At 46.8% G+C, this 20,619-nt stretch overlaps 2 protein-coding genes across 5 annotated transcripts; one reads left to right on the forward strand and one right to left on the reverse strand.

The window, feature by feature from the left end:
- Positions 1–128: 128 nt before the first annotated feature.
- On the reverse strand, positions 129–14,792 carry cog8 (component of oligomeric golgi complex 8). 2 transcript variants are annotated; one of them, XM_064987123.1, is made up of 7 exons: positions 14,253–14,791; positions 12,546–12,753; positions 10,878–11,129; positions 10,716–10,785; positions 2,255–2,766; positions 1,517–1,685; positions 129–1,200 (listed from the first exon to the last, which is right to left on the reverse strand). In XM_064987123.1, the coding sequence occupies exons 1-7, from the start codon at positions 14,579–14,581 to the stop codon at positions 353–355; spliced, it is 2,388 nt and encodes a 795-aa protein (XP_064843195.1). In that variant the 5' UTR covers positions 14,582–14,791; the 3' UTR covers positions 129–352. The 2 variants fall into 2 exon arrangements, with proteins under 2 accessions (XP_064843195.1, XP_064843204.1); XM_064987132.1 differs by having other exon boundaries at positions 1,035–1,200; positions 1,554–1,685; positions 14,253–14,792.
- Positions 14,793–14,819: 27 nt separating this feature from the next.
- LOC135554738 (60S ribosome subunit biogenesis protein NIP7 homolog) lies at positions 14,820–20,076 on the forward strand. Of its 3 annotated transcripts, XM_064987173.1 has the most exons (6): positions 14,820–14,977; positions 15,300–15,386; positions 15,515–15,653; positions 16,707–16,847; positions 18,155–18,252; positions 18,286–20,076. In XM_064987173.1, exons 1-6 carry the CDS (start codon positions 14,922–14,924, stop codon positions 18,305–18,307), a joined length of 543 nt encoding a protein of 180 aa, XP_064843245.1. In that variant the 5' UTR covers positions 14,820–14,921; the 3' UTR covers positions 18,308–20,076. The 3 variants fall into 3 exon arrangements, with proteins under 3 accessions (XP_064843245.1, XP_064843250.1, XP_064843258.1); XM_064987178.1 differs by having other exon boundaries at positions 18,155–20,076; XM_064987186.1 differs by lacking the exons at positions 18,155–18,252; positions 18,286–20,076 and adding an exon at positions 18,093–18,154.
- Positions 20,077–20,619: the final 543 nt, after the last annotated feature.

Here is a 20,619-nt window from a genome sequence, read left to right on the forward strand (position 1 = left end):
AATGTCATACAGTAACTAAACTACCAAGTTTGTAAAAGCCTGACGGTAATTTGCACTTTCAAGGCTTGTGTCTGGAACCTGCTCTGACATTTGATGCCCCTAATTAAAAACACAGTTCAAGACACCTCTGTTGTGGATATATTTTAATAATGAAGATCCATCTGACAGTAGAAATAAACTATTTTAAATGTATTACCAGTTACAACAGTGTCAACCCCAGATTAGATGGCAGTATATACAAGCTAAAGCATTCCTGAAAATGGTAAATTAACTAGTCAAAATGCACAGTAGCTGAGATTCAAAACATTAATTCAAGGCTATTGTTCGTTTACCTTGCCAACACTCCTGAGGGTTAACTCTCTGCTACCTCTGGGTTTACCTCAGGCTCTGATGGCTCACTGTCTAGCTCTGGGACTGGGTTATGTTCTGGGGCGGTCAGTACAGGCTCTAGGACTGGGTTATGTTCTGGGGCGGTCAGTACAGGCTCTAGGACTGGGTTATGTTCTGGGGCGGTCAGTACAGGCTCTAGGACTGGGTTATGTTCTGGGGCGGTCAGTACAGGCTCTGGGACTGGGTTATGTTCTGGGGCGGTCAGTACAGGCTCTAGGACTGGGTTATGTTCTGGGGCGGTCAGTACAGGCTCTAGGACTGGGTTATGTTCTGGGGCGGTCAGTACAGGCTCTGGGACTGGGTTATGTTCTGGGGCGGTCAGTACAGGCTCTGGGACTGGGTTATGTTCTGGGGCGGTCAGTACAGGCTCTGGGACTGGGTTATGTTCTGGGGCGGTCAGTACAGGCTTTGGGGGATTCAGTATGGCCTCCAACTCAGGGTCTTCCTGTACTTCATGGTGGCCTTCAGCCCTTGGTCTCTCTGGGTCGTCCAGTACAGGATTCGGGTCGTTCAAAATGGCTTCCAGTTCAGGGTCAGAGGTCAGACCCGTCTCGGAAACAAACTCAGTAGATATGGTGGATGAGACCATGGGATCCTCCTCAATAGGTTCCGGGCCTGCTATTGGTTCAGGATCAGGAAGTGTTGGTTGAGGATCAGCTGTGGTGAGACGGTCCAGCTCAACACTGAGGTCTTCTCCCACCGGAGTCACCGTCTCCCTCTTGGGAAGAACAAACGCCAGAGGCTCCAGGACTGAACTCACATCGATACAACCCAGACCGCTGTACTGGTGGACTTGAGTTGGAGGGACACCTGGAGCAGAAAAACCATGTTTCACATTATTACTGTGGATGTTCTCTGTCATCTTCTAGTCTTCAGCATCAGTGGTAGATCATGTAAAATACCAACTGATGTGGGGGGGGGGACAGAGTATTTACCCAGTATGACAGAGAGCTGTGCTGGGGGGGGGGGACAGAGTATTTACCCAGTATGACAGAGAGCTGTGCTGGGGGGGGGGGGGGCACAGAGTATTTACCCAGTATGACAGAGAGCTGTGCTGGGGGGGGACAGAGTATTTACCCAGTATGACAGAGAGCTGTGCTGGGGGGGGGGGGGACAGAGTATTTACCCAGTATGACAGAGAGCTGTGCGGGGGGGAACAGGACCTGTAGACAACGGTTGAGGAACGGAACCAGGTCCTCAGCAAAGGAACAGCAGAATTGGACAAACAGCTCCTTCTCTCGGGCGCTGAAGGCCGTCTCTTCAGCCCGGTGGAACGCCACGATCAACTTGGTGACCTGGGGAGGAGAGAGGAAATCGGTTCAACAAGAGTCTTGAGTCTGAGAGAGTGTGACCTGATCCAATCAGGGTAACTTCTACCATGGTCACCGACACAGTGGCTACCGCGTCTAGAGAGAGCATCCCGTCTACCGCGTCTAGAGAGCGTCCCGTCTACCGCGTCTAGAGAGAGCATCCCGTCTACCGCGTCTAGAGAGCATACAGTCTACCGCATCTAGAGAGAGCATCCCGTCTAGAGAGAGCGTCCCGTCTACCGCGTCTAGAGAGAGCGTCCCGTCTACCGCGTCTAGAGAGAGCGTCCCGTCTACCGCGTCTAGAGAGAGCGTCCCGTCTACCGCGTCTAGAGAGAGCGTCCCGTCTACCGCGTCTAGAGAACGTCCCGTCTACCGCGTCTAGAGAGCGCGTCCCGTCTACCGCGTCTAGAGAGAGCGTCCCGTCTACCGCGTCTAGAGAGCGTCCCGTCTACCGCGTCTAGAGAGAGCGTCCCGTCTACCGCGTCTAGAGAGCATGGGACAGCCTAGACATGTCATTATGGTAACTGTAGCAGAGACAGACAGGCGTTCGTTACCTTTACCAGGGCTTCCTCCAGGTACTTGGTCACCTGCTGGGCCAGACCGAGGGGACAACAGAGCCTGAGGTCGTTGAAGGCCGTCAGGATGTTGTTGAGGAAGCAGGCCAGAGGGGGGAAGTCCAGCAGAGCCATGGGGGGCTGGAGGGTACCTGGCTGGGTACTGGGGGGCTGGAGGGTACCTGGCATGGAGCCCCCACCCAGCATCGAGGGGAGAGAGATCAGAGTGTACAGGTTCATGTCCTCCTGGAACCTGTCTATGGCTTCCTCTACAGCTTTACGGAAGGTATCGGCCGCCACGCGCTGGAACATCGGGGCCAGCTGGCCGCGGAAGTCTGCCCCAACGCGGCTGAAGGACAGTCCGAAATACATGCACTGTCCCAGCAGGGAGTCCAGGCGTCCGCCCACCCCCCTCTGGAGGTCTCGGTCCAGGGTCACCAGGAACTCAGACACCTGCTGCACCACCCAGCCGTGGAAGATGGCCGCCTCGTTCACCGCCTGGCCGTGAACACCTTTCAACACAGACAACACCGTACATCACAAGGCTGCCCCCTCGTTCAACACCGTACATCACAATGCTGCCCCCTCATTCAACACCGTACATCACAAGGCTGCCCCCTCGTTCAACACCGTACATCACAATGCTGCCCCCTCATTCAACACCGTACATCACAAGGCTGCCCCCTCGTTCAACACCATACATCACAAGGCTGCCCCCTCGTTCAACACCTTACATCACAAGGCTGCCCCCTCGTTCAACACCATACATCACAAGGCTGCCCCCTCATTCAACACCGTACATCACAAGGCTGCCCCCTCGTTCAACACCGTACATCACAAGGCTGCCCCCTCGTTCAACACCGTACATCACAAGGCTGCCCCCTCGTTCAACACCGTACATCACAAGGCTGCCCCCTCATTCAACACCGTACATCACAAGGCTGCCCCCTCGTTCAACACCATACATCACAAGGCTGCCCCCTCGTTCAACACCGTACATCACAAGGCTGCCCCCTCGTTCAACACCGTACATCACAAGGCTGCCCCCTCGTTCAACACCGTACATACCCTAAGTGAACATTTTGACAATCACCGTATGGTTAGTGAGAAAGTCCCTATTGGAACTGTACGGTCCCTTACTAGACGTCCGAAAACATTTGTAAAATTCGGGGACGGCGTCGGGCCGAGCGGCAGGGCCAGACCTACCGGGAAGTCATCAAATGAACTTTGTCGGACATTCGGTTTTCGTTTAATAAAATAAACAAATTTTGGCCCATTTTTGCGCTATGCCGGAAGATCCCACAAGAGGGCATAAGCAATCATATTGCTATTGGACAAAACATCCCGAATCACGACGTGCCATATCTCGAAAACTGAAAATATTTCGAAGCCGAAACTTGGTGAGCGTAGGTTTGGCATTATGGGAAGATGGCCCCGAACAAGATGGCGTCTAGGCCTCAACGGTTTTTGAGTTATGGCCATATTTCTGGGATTAAAGGTCCAAAATGAAAATAGAGAAAAGATTTTTTCACTTCACGTCAAAGTCAAGGAGCCTCCGGTGTCAAAAAAAAAAAAAAAAAAAAAAAAAAAAAAAAATCGGCCATTTATCTATCGTCATTTAAGAGAAATCGTACGATGACCAGATCGTGATGTTCAGATATAGGTGGGGGTTTTTTTTCAACGGTTACAGATCCAGTTGCAGGGTGTTCATACGAATATTTTTAAAATGTGCTGCGGAGCTCTGCGACATTTCTGTGATTTTCTATGATTTTCTGAAATAACACACACTCACTAAACCCTCCGTAAATAACTCAGTTCTTAACGTAAAGACTTAAAACTCAGGATTCTGTAAAGGCATACCCCAATGAGGATATGAGTTTATTTATAGCTTCCTGTGCCAACCGGAAGTGCCATAATTGGTGTCTCAGGGGCTGTTTGGAAGGGTTAAAAAAATCAGATCTGTCCAAAACTTCATATGTGTGATTAGACAACCCCCATGAACTGTAAATCAGTCATTTTTCCCAACAGATGTCAAAGAAAAGCTCTCACACACACACACAGCAAGGATGGAGTGACAAAGCGTGGTGTTTAAAGACACAGAGAGCAGGCAATGGCATAAACATAATCCCAAGGCCGTGCCGAGTCCAATGAGGTGCCCCGCTTGACCGTAGCTCGCTCGGTCTGAGCGCAGCGACCATGAGAAAAATAGGCCCACAATGAAGCCTGCACCACAATGTCATTTGATTTTGGGTGACAGCGGCGGAACCGTTAGGTTTAGAAGGACAATTCAAACACAGGACTGTTCCTAAGGTCCTCCCGATCTGTGCAAGCCTAACCTTGACCGTGTGGCATTAACCTTTCACAGTTAAAAGAAGGTGTTTACATAAAAACAGTGTGCATTGACTTCTCTCCCCATAGGAATACATTGCCTGCTCCCCTAAATACAACCTGGAGTCTATATGGGTTATGAATGCTGTATGAACCTGTCTTCTATGACATTCCATCAGACCACTATGAGGTCTACCTGTGTCGATTCTAAGCTTCCTGGAGCAACCGGAAGTGGTTAAATTGACCCAAAAGGTATTTGGATGTACATCACCTCGAAAGGTGCCGAGGCCTCTGCATTATTCAACCCTGTGTAGATCAGTCAATTCTCAACTTAAAGACTTAAAACTCAGGATTCCGTAGGTTTCTATGTCAGTCAAGACATGTGTGTATTTATAGCTTCCTGTGCCAACCGGAAGTGCCATAATTGGTGTCTCAGGGGCTGTTTGGAAGGGTTAAAAAAATCAGATCTGTCCAAAACTTCATATGTGTGATTAGACAACCCCCATGAACTGTAAATCAGTCATTTTTCCCATAAAAATTCAAAGGAAAAATAAATCACACAGATACACAACTTGGATGGAGGGGCGTATTGGGGTGTGTAGAGACTGACAGTGCCTCCAATAGTTAGCTTTGTTCGAGCTAAAAAAGAACCGTCAGACCTAGAGTTCCGAAACTTTAGAATCCTGTTCTAGACCTCAGGTAGATAGTGCGTGGTGAGTTACGGCGCTCTAGGAGGTTCTCGGACCGAGAAACAGCGTCGAACATTTGCAATGACTTCAATTCATTTTGACCATTACGAAAATGGCGACATTTAGAAATGTCCCAGAGACACAAGACTAGGTGCATTGTGACCGTCTCGGCCCATAGAGACAGAACCCAACATCTCGGTCCGATAGCTCATTCAAGGACCCCGTAGCAAGGCATGGAAAAAGTGGATTTTCAGCACCAATTAGGCTTTTACTCGGACACCAAATGACCTATCGAGCCGAAACTCGGGATTCGGGGTCGCCTCACATAGGACTACACATAATGTCCGAACTGGCCCCGCAGCTAGAAAGTAACTATGTGTTTTATGGTTTTTTAATGTTTTGTACCGAAGGCCTTGTGAATTTTGGGCCAGCTCTGAAGTATGTTATACTTGGCTCCTAAATGAGTTGGGAAAAGTGGGTTTGGTGTCAGTTTGTATCAGTTTGGTGTCAGAATGATATCAAATTGACTGATGGACGGTGACTTGCAGGTGACTCTTGTCCATTAGCAATATGTTTAAGCGGTGAGGTACCATCACCAAAAGCGACATTCTGAAATCAACCCAAACGAGCGATGGAGAGGTACCAAAATCACTGCCCAGCCATCCCTATGTCATTGGGCCAGTCAATTTGGCATTCCTGCATGATTTTTATGGCATGACAAATTGGTGATGGTGACTGCCCAGTTAACCATATGGCAAAAGCACAGTGACTTTGAAAGAGTGAGAAAACATTACCAAATGGACATTCTGAAATCAACCCTAATGAGCGATGGAGAGGTACCAGAATCACTGCCCAGCCATCCCGAGTTCATCGGGCCAGTCAATTTGGCATTCCTGCACGAATTTTCAGTGACTTTGCAAAAGTGAGAAACATTTGCAATATGTTTTAACAGTGAGGTACCATCACCAAAAGCGACATTCTGAAATCAACCCAAACGAGCGATGGAGAGGTACCAAAATCACTGCCCAGCCATCCCTATGTCATTGGGCCAGTCAATTTGGCATTCCTGCATGATTTTTATGGCATGACAAATTGGTGATGGTGACTGCCCAGTTAACCATATGGCAAAAGCACAGTGACTTTGAAAGAGTGAGAAAACATTACCAAATGGACATTCTGAAATCAACCCTAATGAGCGATGGAGAGGTACCAGAATCACTGCCCAGCCATCCCGAGTTCATCGGGCCAGTCAATTTGGCATTCCTGCACGAATTTTCAGTGACTTTGCAAAAGTAAGGAACATTTGCAATATGTTTTAACAGTGAGGTACCATCACCAAAAGCGACATTCTGAAATCAACTCAAACGAGCGATGGAGAGGTACCAGAATCACTGCCCAGCCATCCCGAGGTCATCGGGCCAGTCAATTTGGCATTCCTGCATGATTTTTATGGCATGACAAATTGGTGATGGTGACTGCCCAGTTAACCATATGGCAAATGCACAGTGACTTTGCAAAAGTGAGAAAAAATTACCAAATGGACATTCTGAAATCAACACAATAAATGGCATCACCATAGTGTCCAGACTGTGCCGAGTCCAACGAGGCGCCCCGCTTGACCGTAGCTCGCTCGGTCTGAGCGCAGCGACCATGAGAAAAATAGGCCCAATATGAAGCCTGCACCAGTACGTCATTTGATTTTGGGTGACAGCGGCGGAACCGTTAGGTTTAGAAAGACAATTCAACCACAGGAATGTTCCTAAGGTCCTCCTGATCTGTCCAAGCCTATCCTTGACCATGTGACATTAACCCTTCACAGTCAAAAGAAGGTGTTTACATAAAAACAGTGTTCATTGACTTCTCTCCCCATAGGAATACATTGGCTGCTCCACTAAATACAACCTGGAGTCTATATGGGTTATGAATGCTGTATGAACCTGTCTTTGGTACCAGTCCATCAGGCCACTATAAGGTCTACCTGTGTCGATTCTAAGCTTCCTGGACCAACCGGAAGTGGTTCAAATCGCCCTAAAAGTGTATACCCATACACTGCCTGCAATTTGATGGACATAGTGCATTGAACCCTGTGTAAATCAGTCAGTTTTCATGGTAAAGACTTAAAACTCAGGATTCTCTAATGGAATACCCCAATGAGGATGTATGTTGAGTTACAGCTTCCTGTGCCAACCGGAAGTGCCATAATTGGTGTCTCATGGGCTGTTTGGAGGGGTTAAAAATATCAGATCTTTCCAAAACTTCATATATATGATTAGGCAACCCCCATGAACTGTAAATCAGTCATTTTTCCCATAAAAATTCAAAGGAAAACTAAATCACACAGATACACAACATGGATGGAGGGACGTATCATTGGGGTGCGTAGAGACTGACAGTGCCTCCAATAGTTAGCTTTGAATGATATCAAATTGACTGATGGACGGTGACTTGCAGGTGACTCTTGTCCATTAGCAATATGTTTAAGCGGTGAGGTACCATCACCAAAAGCGACATTCTGAAATCAACCCTAACGAACGATGGAGAGGTACCAGTATCACTGCCCAGCCATCCCGAGGTCATCGGGCCAGTCAATTTGGCATTCCTGCATGATTTTTATAGCATGACAAATTGGTGATGGTGAATGCCCAGTTAACCATATGGCAAATGCACAGTGACTTTGCAAAAGTGAGACAACATTTGCAATATGTTTTAACAGTGAGGTACCATCACCAAAAGCGACATTCTGAAATCAACCCAAACGAGCGATGGAGAGGTACCAGAATCACTGCCAAGCCATCCCGAGTTCATCGGGCCAGTCAATTTGGCATTCCTGCATGATTTTTATGGCATGACAAATTGGTGATGGTGAATGCCCAGTTAACCATATGGCAAATGCACAGTGACTTTGAAAGAGTGAGAAAAATCACCAAATGGACATTCTGGAATCAACCCTAACGAGCGATGGAGAGGTACCAGAATCACTGCCAAGCCATCCCGAGTTCATCGGGCCAGTCAATTTGGCATTCCTGCATGATTTTTATAGCATGACAAATTGGTGATGGTGAATGCCCAGTTAACCATATGGCAAATGCACAGTGACTTTGCAAAAGTGAGAAAACATAAACAAATGGACATGATGAAATCAACACCACGAGTGATTGAAAGGAACAACAATCACTGCCCGGCCATCCCGAGTTCATCAGGCCAGTCAATTTTGCATTTCTGAAGGATTTTTGAGCATGTCAAATTTCTTATGACATTTGGCCCCCACAAAACATATGCCTTATGCACAAGCAAAAAAAACAAAACATTATGATAATAAAATATGACTAAAGTATGTTGATACAGTTCTTATACGTGTGTAACTGACACAAAATTCGAAAAAATTTCGAAAAACGGTCCAGAAAGCACTTTTTTAGGGGTGTGTGAAGTTTATGAAATTTAATAATTTTTGACTTTTGACTTCCTATGAAATCATATTGCAGATGGACAAAACATATGCAATAATGCGCAAGTAAAAAAATTTAAAAAATTATGATAATAAAATTGGACAAAAGTATTTTCATACAGTTCTTATACATGTGTAATTGACAAAAAAAGCGAAAGAATTTCGAAAAACGGTCCAGAAAGCACTTTTTTAAGGGGTGATAAGTTTTTTTCAAAAAATCTATTTTTTCAAAATTTGGCTTTTGGATGTTGACTTGGAGTCCAATATCAATATGAAAAACCATGGTGGAGCGCAAACGCCACCTGTTGGATTTTTGAAGTGTTACAACTGGCAATAGCCATATGGCATTTGAAGTAAACTTTGCATGAATCAACGCCACTTTGGGTGGTATTGGCCAATGTGTACATGGTTTGTCCTATGCCAATAATTTGCCATTCATTTTTGTCCACTACGGGGGTGAATTCCCTTACATCACAAGGCTGCCCCCTCGTTCAACACCGTACATCACAAGGCTGCCCCCTCGTTCAACACCGTACATCACAAGGCTGCCCCCTCATTCAACACCGTACATCACAAGGCTGCCCCCTCGTTCAACACCGTACATCACAAGGCTGCCCCCTCGTTCACCACCGTACATCACAAGGCTGCCCCCTCGTTCAACACCGTACATCACAAGGCTGCCCCCTCCTTCAACACCGTACATCACAAGGCTGCCCCCTCGTTCAACACCGTACATCACAAGGATGCCCCCTCGTTCAACACCGTACATCACAAGGCTGCCCCCTCGTTCAACACCGTACATCACAAGGCTGCCCCTCGTTCAACACCGTACATCACAAGGCTGCCCCCTCGTTCACCACCGTACATCACAAGGCTGCCCCCTCGTTCACCACCGTACATCACAAGGCTGCCCCCTCGTTCACCACCGTACATCACAAGGCTGCCCCCTCGTTCACCACCGTACATCACAAGGATGCCCCCTCGTTCAACACCAAACATCACAAGGCTGCCCCCTCGTTCAACACAGACACCATACATCACAAGGCTGCCCCTCGTTCAACACCGTACATCACAAGGCTGCCCCCTCGTTCAACACCATACATCACAAGGCTGCCCCCTCGTTCAACACCGTACATCACAAGGCTGCCCCCTCGTTCAACACCGTACATCACAAGGCTGCCCCCTCGTTCAACACCGTACATCACAAGGCTGCCCCCTCGCTCAACACCGTACATCACAAGGCTGCCCCCTCGTTCAACACCGTACATCACAAGGCTGCCCCCTCGTTCAACACCGTACATCACAAGGCTGCCCCCTCGTTCAACACCGTACATCACAAGGCTGCCCCCTCGTTCAACACCGTACATCACAAGGCTGCCCCCTCGTTCAACACCGTACATCACAAGGCTGCCCCCTCGTTCAACACCGTACATCACAAGGCTGCCCCCTCGTTCAACACCGTACATCACAAGGCTGCCCCCTCGTTCAACACCGTACATCACAAGGCTGCCCCCTCCTTCAACACCATACATCACAAGGCTGCCCCTCGTTCAACACCGTACATCACAAGGCTGCCCCCTCGTTCAACACCGTACATCACAAGGCTGCCCCCTCCTTCAACACCGTACATCACAAGGCTGCCCCCTCGTTCAACACCGTACATCACAAGGCTGCCCCCTCGTTCAACACCGTACATCACAAGGCTGCCCCCTCGTTCAACACCGTACATCACAAGGCTGCCCCCTCCTTCAACACCGTACATCACAAGGCTGCCCCCTCGTTCAACACCGTACATCACAAGGCTGCCCAGCCAGTGACCTCACACTTCAGTTGGACTATTGACCTGTCTGTACCAAACCCACAGTACTGACTGGCTTTTCCAGAACACATATGGACATATTAAACACATCTTCAGATCGTTCTCGTTGTGTTTAATCTTCATATGTATGTAAATGGTATCAAATAATTCAGCCTTAAATGAAATAAAGCACTGTGTCACCGGGAGACAGCAGGGGGTCCTCGTCAGAGAAGATGGCTCTGTACTGGGTGATGATGTCAAACAGATGTACCTGGAACAGAGGAAGACAAGTGTCAGAGAATTAAAGGCCTGTTTCCTGGGTCCTTCACTCCACTGCTAGATAACCGGGGTCAGGCTACACACGCGACAGGCCTCGATGGTCTTGGTGATGTGGCAGTAAGGGTCCTCATCAGGGACAGTGGACAGGATGGAATGGAGCCAGCTGCCCCGCGCCTGCAGGAACTTCACCCGTAGCTCCGCCTCGGTGAACACGTCCATCCTGCGCAGGTAGCCAATCACACGCAGGCACACAGGAAGCTGGGAGTTGCTACGAAGCTGTTGCAACAGCTGGTTCAGCATGAGCTGAGCCGACTGACGCACCTCGTGGACGATGCCCTGAAGAAGAGAGACAGACCACGTTACAGTAGAGGTCAGGGAATCACACTCTGTTACAGTAGAGGTCAGGGAATCACACTGTTACAGGTCAGGGAATCACACTCTGTTACAGTAGAGGTCAGGGAATCACACTGTTACAGGTCAGGGAATCACACTGTTACAGGTCAGGGAATCACACTGTTACAGTAGAGGTCAGGGAATCACACTGTTACAGTAGAGGTCAGGGAATCACACTCTGTTACAGTAGAGGTCAGGGAATCACACACTGTTACAGTAGAGGTCAGGGAATCACACTCTGTTACAGTCCAGGTCAGGGAATCACACTCTGTTACAGTCCAGGTCAGGGAATCACACTCTGTTACAGTAGAGGTCAGGGAATCACACTCTGTTACAGTAGAGGTCAGGGAATCACACTCTGTTACAGTAGAGGTCAGGGAATCACACTCTGTTACAGTAGAGGTCAGGGAATCACACTCTGTTACAGTCCAGGTCAGGGAATCACACACTGTTACAGTAGAGGTCAGGGAATCACACTCTGTTACACTAGAGGTCAGGGAATCACACTCGGTTACAGTCCAGGTCAGGGAATCACACTCTGTTACAGTAGAGGTCAGGGAATCACACTCTGTTACAGTCCAGGTCAGGGAATCACACTCTGTTACAGTAGAGGTCAGGGAATCACACACTGTTACAGTAGAGGTCAGGGAATCACACTCTGTTACAGTCCAGGTCAGGGAATCACACTCTGTTACAGTAGAGGTCAGGGAATCACACTCTGTTACAGTCCAGGTCAGGGAATCACACTCTGTTACAGTCCAGGTCAGGGAATCACACTCTGTTACAGTCCAGGTCAGGGAATCACACTCTGTTACAGTCCAGGTCAGGGAATCACACTCTGTTACAGTCCAGGTCAGGGAATCACACTCTGTTACAGTCTTAAGACGAGGTATTTCTAGATCTACCACAGTTTGTCAGACTGTGTTGACAAAATGAATATAATAAGGAAGTGGTGCGATCTGTAACTCCTGGCTGTGTAAAACAGGAAGTGGTACGATCTGTAACTCCTGGCTGTGTAAACAGGAAGTGGTACGATCTGTAACTCCTGGCTGTATAAAACAGGAAGTGGTATGATCTGTAACTCCTGGCTGTGTAAAACAGGAAGTGGTACGATCTGTAACTCCTAGCTGTGTAAAACAGGAAGTGGTACGATCTGTAACTCCTGGCTGTGTAAACAGGAAGTGGTACGATCTGTAACTCCTGGCTGTGTAAAACAGGAAGTGGTATGATCTGTAACTCCTGGCTGTGTAAAACAGGAAGTGGTATGATCTGTAACTCCTGGCTGTGTAAAACAGGAAGTGGTACGATCTGTAACTCCTAGCTGTGTAAGCAGGAAGTGGTATTTGGTAGCATTAATACCTGGATGACAGGTAGAGACGAGTGCTTCTTCTCCAGTCTCTTGACGTACGCTGCCAGCTCCAGAGCCTCCTCGTAGTAACCATTCCGGACGCAGGTGTCCATCAGCTGAGGGATCTCTAAGATCTCCAGGATCTCTGTGTGACGGTTCAGAGTCAGGCTGTTCATGCGCCGGCTCGCCCCGATGTCCTCCGCCTCCTTCACAAAACCCCTAAAGGAGAGGATAGACATGAGCCCAACAGGTTCTTCATCATGTCAACAGTTCATAACTGTATTATAACAGATCATGGAACAGTAACATTCAATGAGATCCAGTGTGTTTGTTCTAGACAGACGTGAGCCCGGTACCAGTGTGTTTGTCCTAGACAGACGTGAGCCCGGTACCAGTGTGTTTGTCCTAGACAGACGTGAGCCCGGTACCAGTGTGTTTGTCCTAGACAGACGTGAGCCCGGTACCAGTGTGTTTGTCCTAGACAGACGTGAGCCCGGTACCAGTGTGTTTGTCCTAGACAGACGTGAGCCCGGTACCAGTGTGTTTGTTCTAGACAGACGTGAGCCCGGTACCAGTGTGTTTGTCCTAGACAGACGTGAGCCCGGTACCAGTGTGTTTGTCCTAGACAGACGTGAGCCCGGTACCAGTGTGTTTGTTCTAGACAGACGTGAGCCCGGTACCAGTGTGTTTGTTCTAGACAGACGTGAGCCCGGTACCAGTGTGTCTGTTCTAGACAGACGTGAGCCCGGTACCAGTGTGTTTGTCCTAGACAGACGTGAGCCCGGTACCAGTGTGTTTGTCCTAGACAGACGTGAGCCCCGGTACCAGTGTGTTTGTTCTAGACAGACGTGAGCCTTGATATATAAAAAAAAACAAAAAAACATTGAGACATTATCTCCCATTTGTTTTAGACTAACATTTAGTTGTCAACAGATTTGTTTAAACCTTGTCGCAGGCCTTATGGGATGAGACAGGCAGCTTTTCTCAGCCAGTTTAAACCTTGTCACAGGCCTTATGGGATGAGACAGGCAGCTTTTCTCAGCCAGTTTAAACCTTGTCGCAGGCCTTATGGGATGAGACAGGCAGCTTTTCTCAGCCAGTTTAAACCTTGTCGCAGGCCTTATGGGATGAGACAGGCAGCTTTTCTCAGCCAGTTTAAACCTTGTCTCAGGCCTTATGGGATGAGACAGGCAGCTTTTCTCAGCCAGTTTAAACCTTGTCGCAGGCCTTATGGGATGAGACAGGCAGCTTTTCTCAGCCAGTTGAAATAATGAATCAGGATCATGTTTATGGATATAATGTTATATATATATATATCCATGGTTCATCTCGTTTTCAGTCTTTCCAGCTTCAGTTTGAGATGACTGGGGTTAGCTTCAGTTTGAGGTGATTGTGTTAGCTTCAGTTTGAGATGATTGTGTTAGATGTGTTGTTGACTAGCTCCTCTGAACAACAGTGTCCTGACCAGAGAACATGTTTTCTATGTCAGGTGAAATCACGCCTCAGATTATTATTATGGATAATAGCTGACAAGGTACAAATCTGTCGTTCTGCCCCTGAACAGGCAGTTAACCCACTGTTCCTAGGCCGTCATTGAAAATAAAAATTTGTTCTTAACTGACTTGCCTAGTAAAATAAAGGTAAAAAAATACATTTTAAAAATCACGTAAATGCCATGTCAAAACGACAGAGAGTAATTGTCTAACTTTACCACAAACCTGCATTTTTCCCCGAAGCTGGGCAACTTGTCGAGGAGTTTGGAAACACTGCTTTCCACGCGGCCAAAGTCGCGGTAAATCTCCTCGGTGCAGTCCGCGGTGCGGATGAACGTCTTGTAGTTGGAGAAGGCGAGCTCCCGGGTCTGCTGCAGTATCTGCGCCCTCTCCTCCGCCAGCCGCTCCGGTTCACGGTTTAATTTCTCCACGCCATACGAACTGAGCTCGGACAAGTAGGCTGCGAAGTCGGGGTTGTCTCTCCAGTTGTCTGGAAAGCTGTCTTTAAATATTGAAGCCAGAATACTCTCATCTTCCACGTCCACAGCTGTCATATTGGAAAGCTGTCACTTCAACACTTCATCTGAATGTTAGTCTTACCTACTCCTATTTCCAGCCTTTACACGGGAGTACCGAAACAGCTCGGTAAAATACAATGCGAGCGTCTGATGTCTTTTAAATGGCAATTTAATAATTCGCAATTTAGCTAAAATTCTAGTCGCTCGTCAACGCAAGAGCACAACATCAACAGGCGCATGATTTTGACGTCACTATTACATCCACTTCCGTTTTCCTGCACATGCATTTCCGCTCACTATCCCCACGCTGTAGCGTTTATCAAGCTACATTCAGTGGGCACAATATTGTAAGGAAATTAGCGAATCCTTTAACAAAATGAGGCCTTTAACAGACGACGAGACAAAAACGATGTTTGAGAAACTCTCCAAATAGTGAGTATTGACATGTGATCTTGAAAGACGAGGTTGACGTTATTTTGAAACTGTTATGGGCTGTTCAGACTCGCTCCATGCTTGATCAACCAAACTCGTGTAGTTTTGCCTGCTAGTTAGTGCACAGGGTTGATCAACACCAGTCTATATCCAGTCTGTTTGGTGCTATGCTCATGATGAAAGTCTTTAACCTGCACTAGTTATGCTTCTCAGCAAGCTGGCTAATACGTCGTCTGTGTAGATGACACGTGATTTGAAATAGTCTGACATTATCTGAATCTACATTGACAATGTGTGACACCTCCCTCTTGTCTGTCCGCAGCATTGGTGAGAACATCAAACACCTGGTGGATCGACCCGATGGGACATATTGCTTCAGACTTCACAATGACCGTGTATATTACATCAGGTAAACGACGCTACAGAGCTGCTGTTATAGTTAAATATTACCTAATGGATATTGTAAAGCAGGTTACTTCACGATCATCTCTTTGGGTAGTTAAGATATTGTCTTATTTCCACTTTTTTTTGTATCAGTGAGACAATTCTGAAGTTGGCTACCAACATCTCCCGTGATAAGTTGGTGTCGGTGGGCACCTGCTTTGGGAAGTTCACCAAGACCATTAAGTTCCGCCTGCACATCACAGCACTGGATTTTCTGGCACCATATGCCAAGGTAAACAAGAAGCAGGAAGTGGAGGCCCTCTGACCTCTCACTGTGTATAATGATAACCACAGCCATGTTAGAAGGTAAACAAGAAGCAGGAAGTGGAGGCCCTCTGACCTCTCACTGTGTATAATGATAACCACAGCCATGTTAGAAGGTAAACAAGAAGCAGGAAGTGGAGGCCCTCTGACCTCTCACTGTGTATAATGATAACCACAGCCATGTTAGAAGGTAAACAAGAAGCAGGAAGTGGAGGCCCTCTGACCTCTCACTGTGTATAATGATAACCACAGCCATGTTAGAAGGTAAACAAGAAGCAGGAAGTGGAGGCCTTCTGACCTCTCACTGTGTATAATGATAACCACAGTCATGTTAGAGGGTAAACAAGAAGCAGGAAGTGGAGGCCCTCTGACCTCTCACATGTCACTATGTATAATGATAACCACAGCCATGTTAGAAGGTAAAAAAGAAGCAGGAAGTGGAGGCCCTCTGACCTCTCACTGTGTATAATGATCACTACAGTCATGTTAGAAGGTAAACAAGAAGCAGGAAGTGGAGGCCCTCTGACCTCTCACTGTGTATAATGATCACTACAGTCATGTTAGAAGGTAAACAAGAAGCAGGAAGTGGAGGCCCTCTGACCTCTCACTGTGTATAATGATAACCACAGCCATGCTAGTGTAGATATTGTAACATTTTTAAACATGTCACTAGGCAAGTCGGATAAGAACAAATTCTTATTTACAATGACGGCCTACTGGGGAACATTGGCTTGTTCAGGGGCAGAACAACAGATTTTTTTAACCTTGTAAGTCTGGGGATTTGATCCAGACTGGCCCAACGGTTACTGGCCCAATGCTCTAACCAGTAGGCTACCTGCCGCCCCTAAATGACTCTGACGACAGGCAGGTGAGACGAGAGGTTTAGTTCGATAATCATATTTGCGTAAGCTTTAAAATGAACATGAATATCTCTCTCAGCCGACAGGATCTCAGTTCAGACATTGGTAGTCCTGTAATAACAGAGCTATGGTCTGAGTAACTGAACCCTCTGTGTGTCCAGTTCAAGGTGTGGGTTAAGCCTGGGCAGGAGCAGTCCTTCCTCTATGGGAACCATGTGTTGAAGTCTGGTCTGGGGAGGATCACAGAGAACACCAACCAATACCAGGGTGTGGTGGTGTATTCCATGGCAGACGTACCGCTGGTGAGTTGGCCCTCCCCCTTCACATACTGTCCATTATCCAATCACTTCAGTCAACATGTAGCCCTCCCTCCAGTCATTATCCAATCACTTCAGTCAACATACAGCCCTCCCTTCAGTCATTATCCAATCAATTCAGTCAACACGGGGCAGCTTTCCCAGAGGTTAACTCGTCAGACTAATGGAGAGTCTCCATTGAAAATGCTTTTTGGTCCAGGACTAGACTTAATCTGTGGTAAACCGACCCATGTTGTCAGTTCTACACAGCATCTCTGTTGGATAGTGATCGCTTGACAACCTTTCAGACAAGCTAATATACCCTACATTATTCATCTCATATGCATACGTATATACTGTACTCTATATCATCGACTGCATCCTTATGTAATACATGTATCACTAGCCACTTTAACTATGCCACTTTGTTTACATACTCATCTCATATGTATATACTGTACTCGATACCATCTACTGTATCTTGCCTATGCTGCTCTGTACCATCACTCATTCATATATCTTTATGTACATATTCTTTATCCCCTTACACTTGTGTGTGTATAAGACAGTAGTTTTGGAATTGTTAGCTAGATTACTTGTTGGTTATTACTGCATTGTCGGAACTATGTCTATATAACCATGTGTATGTGACCAATAACATCTGCTCACCATGTGTATGTGACCAATAACATCTGCTCACCATGTGTATGTGACCAATAACATCTGCTCACCATGTGTATGTGACCAATAACATCTGCTCACCATGTGTATGTGACCAATAACATCTGCTCACCATGTGTATGTGACCAATAACATCTGCTCACCATGTGTATGTGACCAATAACATCTGCTAACCATGTGTATGTGACCAATAACAGCGGCTCACCATGTGTATGTGACCAATAACAGCGGCTCACCATGTGTATGTGACCAATAACAGCTGCTCACCATGTGTATGTGACCAATAACAGCTGCTCACCATGTGTATGTGACCAATAACAGCTGCTCACCATGTGTATGTGACCAATAACAGCTGCTCACCATGTGTATGTGACCAATAACAGCTGCTCACCATGTGTATGTGACCAATAACATCTGCTCACCATGTGTATGTGACCAATAACATCTGCTCACCATGTGACCAATAACATCTGCTCACCATGTGTATGTGACCAATAACATCTGCTCACCATGTGTATGTGACCAATACCAGTTAATATCTAAAGCACCAGTAACCATAGTAACTCCTAGGTAACCGTAAGGGAAGTGCAGGTTTGAACCCAACTGAACACGCCCCTCTGGTCTTCCTGCAGGGTTTTGGAGTGGCATCCAAGTCCACCCAGGAGTGCAGGAGAGTGGACCCCATGTCCATCGTTGTGTTCCACCAGGCAGACATCGGAGAGTTCATCAGGTCTGAGGACACGCTTACATAGGGAGTCATCAGGTCTGAGGACACGCTTACATAGGGAGTCATCAAACTGGACTATCAATTATCTCCTCGGGGACCACCCTACAAACTGGACTATCAATTATCTCCTCGGGGACCACCCTACAACCTGGACTATCAATTATCTCCTCGGGGACCACCCTACAACCTGGACTATCAATTATCTCCTCGGGGACCACCCTAGAGGGTTGGGAGGTACAGCTATGTGACTGATGGTCCCTGAGAGGTTTGGGGAGACCCTGGTCTTCAGGATATGATTGTGTATTTCCCTCTAATTACCAAGGGGCCAGTGACTGTCTGGAGTTTCATCAAGCTGTCAGCGACCAACATCCGTCACTATGGCTGAGTGACTTACAGTCAGCTACCCAACATCCCTGTCACTATGGCTGAGTGATTTATTAATCTACCCAACATCCCTGTCACTATGGCTGAGTGACTTACATTCAGCTACCCAACATCCCTGTCACTATGGCTGAGTGATTTATATTAATCTACCCAACATCCCTGTCACTATGGCTGAGTGATTTACAGTCAGCTACCCAACATCCCTGTCACTATGGCTGAGTGATTTATATTAATCTACCCAACATCCCTGTCACTATGGCTGAGTGATTTACAGTCAGCTACCCAACATCCCTGTCACTATGGCTGAGTGATTTATTAATCTACCCAACATCCCTGTCACTATGGCTGAGTGATTTACAGTCAGCTACCCAACATCCCTGTCACTATGGCTGAGTGATTTATATTAATCTACCCAACATCCCTGTCACTATGGCTGAGTGATTTACAGTCAGCTACCCAACATCCCTGTCACTATGGCTGAGTGATTTAGTCAGCTACCCAACATCCCTGTCACTATGGCTGAGTGATTTAGTCAGCTACCCAACATCCCTGTCACTATGGCTGAGTGATTTACAGTCAGCTACCCAACATCCCTGTCACTATGGCTGAGTGATTTATATTAATCTACCCAACATCCCTGTCACTATGGCTGAGTGATTTACATTAATCTACCCAACATCCCTGTCACTATGGCTGAGTGATTTACATTAATCTACCCAACATCCCTGTCACTATGGCTGAGTGATTTACAGTCAGCTACCCAACATCCCTGTCACTATGGCTGAGTGATTTACATTAATCTACCCAACATCCCTGTCACTATGGCTGAGTGATTTACATTAATCTACCCAACATCCCTGTCACTATGGCTGAGTGATTTATTAATCTACCCAACATCCGTCACTATGGCTGAGTGATTTACAGTCAGCTACCCAACATCCCTGTCACTATGGCTGAGTGATTTACAGTCAGCTACCCAACATCCCTGTCACTATGGCTGAGTGATTTACAGTCAGCTACCCAACATCCCTGTCACTATGGCTGAGTGATTTAGTCAGCTACCAACATCCGTCACTATGGCGGAGTGATTTATTAATCTACCCAACATCCCTGTCACTGGCTGAGTGATTTACAGTCAGCTACCCAACATCCCTGTCACTATGGCTGAGTGATTTATTAATCTACCCAACATCCTTGTCACTATGGCTGAGTGATTTACATTAATCTACCCAACATCCCTGTCACTATGGCTGAGTGATTTATATTAATCTACCCAACATCCCTGTCACTATGGCTGAGTGATTTATTAATCTACCCAACATCCCTGTCACTATGGCTGAGTGATTTATATTAATCTACCCAACATCCCTGTCACTATGGCTGAGTGATTTACAGTCAGCTACCCAACATCCCTGTCACTATGGCTGAGTGATTTATATTAATCTACCCAACATCCCTGTCACTATGGCTGAGTGATTTATTAATCTACCCAACATCCCTGTCACTATGGCTGAGTGATTTACAGTCAGCTACCCAACATCCCTGTCACTATGGCTGAGTGATTTACAGTCAGCTACCCAACATCCCTGTCACTATGGCTGAGTGATTTATTAATCTACCCAACATCCCTGTCACTATGGCTGAGTGATTTATATTAATCTAACCCAACATCCCTGTCACTATGGCTGAGTGATTTACATTAATCTACCCAACGTCACTATGGCTGAGTGATTTACATTAATCTACCCAACGTCACTATGGCTGAGTGATTTATATTAATCTAACCCAACATCCCTGTCACTATGGCTGAGTGATTTACATTAATCTACCCAACATCCCTGTCACTATGAATGTAAATCACTCAGCCAATCTAAATACATGTTTTTGTAAATTGAATATTTGAGGTTTTATGCAGTATTCATAATCTGTATGGTTCTCTGGTTTAGGCGATTTGCATAAATAAGATTATGCCGTTAATTCCGTCAG

Source organism: Oncorhynchus masou, chromosome 2, assembly GCF_036934945.1.
Source record: "Oncorhynchus masou masou isolate Uvic2021 chromosome 2, UVic_Omas_1.1, whole genome shotgun sequence".
In the NCBI taxonomy this organism is placed as follows: domain Eukaryota; kingdom Metazoa; phylum Chordata; class Actinopteri; order Salmoniformes; family Salmonidae; genus Oncorhynchus; species Oncorhynchus masou.

Excerpts from the sequence above, each read along its gene's own strand:
- LOC135554738 (XM_064987178.1), top strand. The coding sequence starts at position 14,922 with ATGAGGCCTTTAACAGACGACGAGACAAAAACGATGTTTGAGAAACTC. Across the intron at positions 14,978-15,299 it reads TTTGAGAAACTCTCCAAATA|CATTGGTGAGAACATCAAAC; the intron begins GTGAGTATTGAC and ends GTCTGTCCGCAG. Across the intron at positions 16,848-18,154 it reads CCATGGCAGACGTACCGCTG|GGTTTTGGAGTGGCATCCAA; the intron begins GTGAGTTGGCCC and ends GTCTTCCTGCAG.
- cog8 (XM_064987123.1), bottom strand. The coding sequence starts at position 14,581 with ATGACAGCTGTGGACGTGGAAGATGAGAGTATTCTGGCTTCAATATTT. Across the intron at positions 10,786-10,877 it reads AGACCATCGAGGCCTGTCGC|GTACATCTGTTTGACATCAT; the intron begins GTGTGTAGCCTG and ends CCTCTGTTCCAG. Across the intron at positions 1,201-1,516 it reads ACAGCTCTCTGTCATACTGG|GTGTCCCTCCAACTCAAGTC; the intron begins GTAAATACTCTG and ends TTTCTGCTCCAG.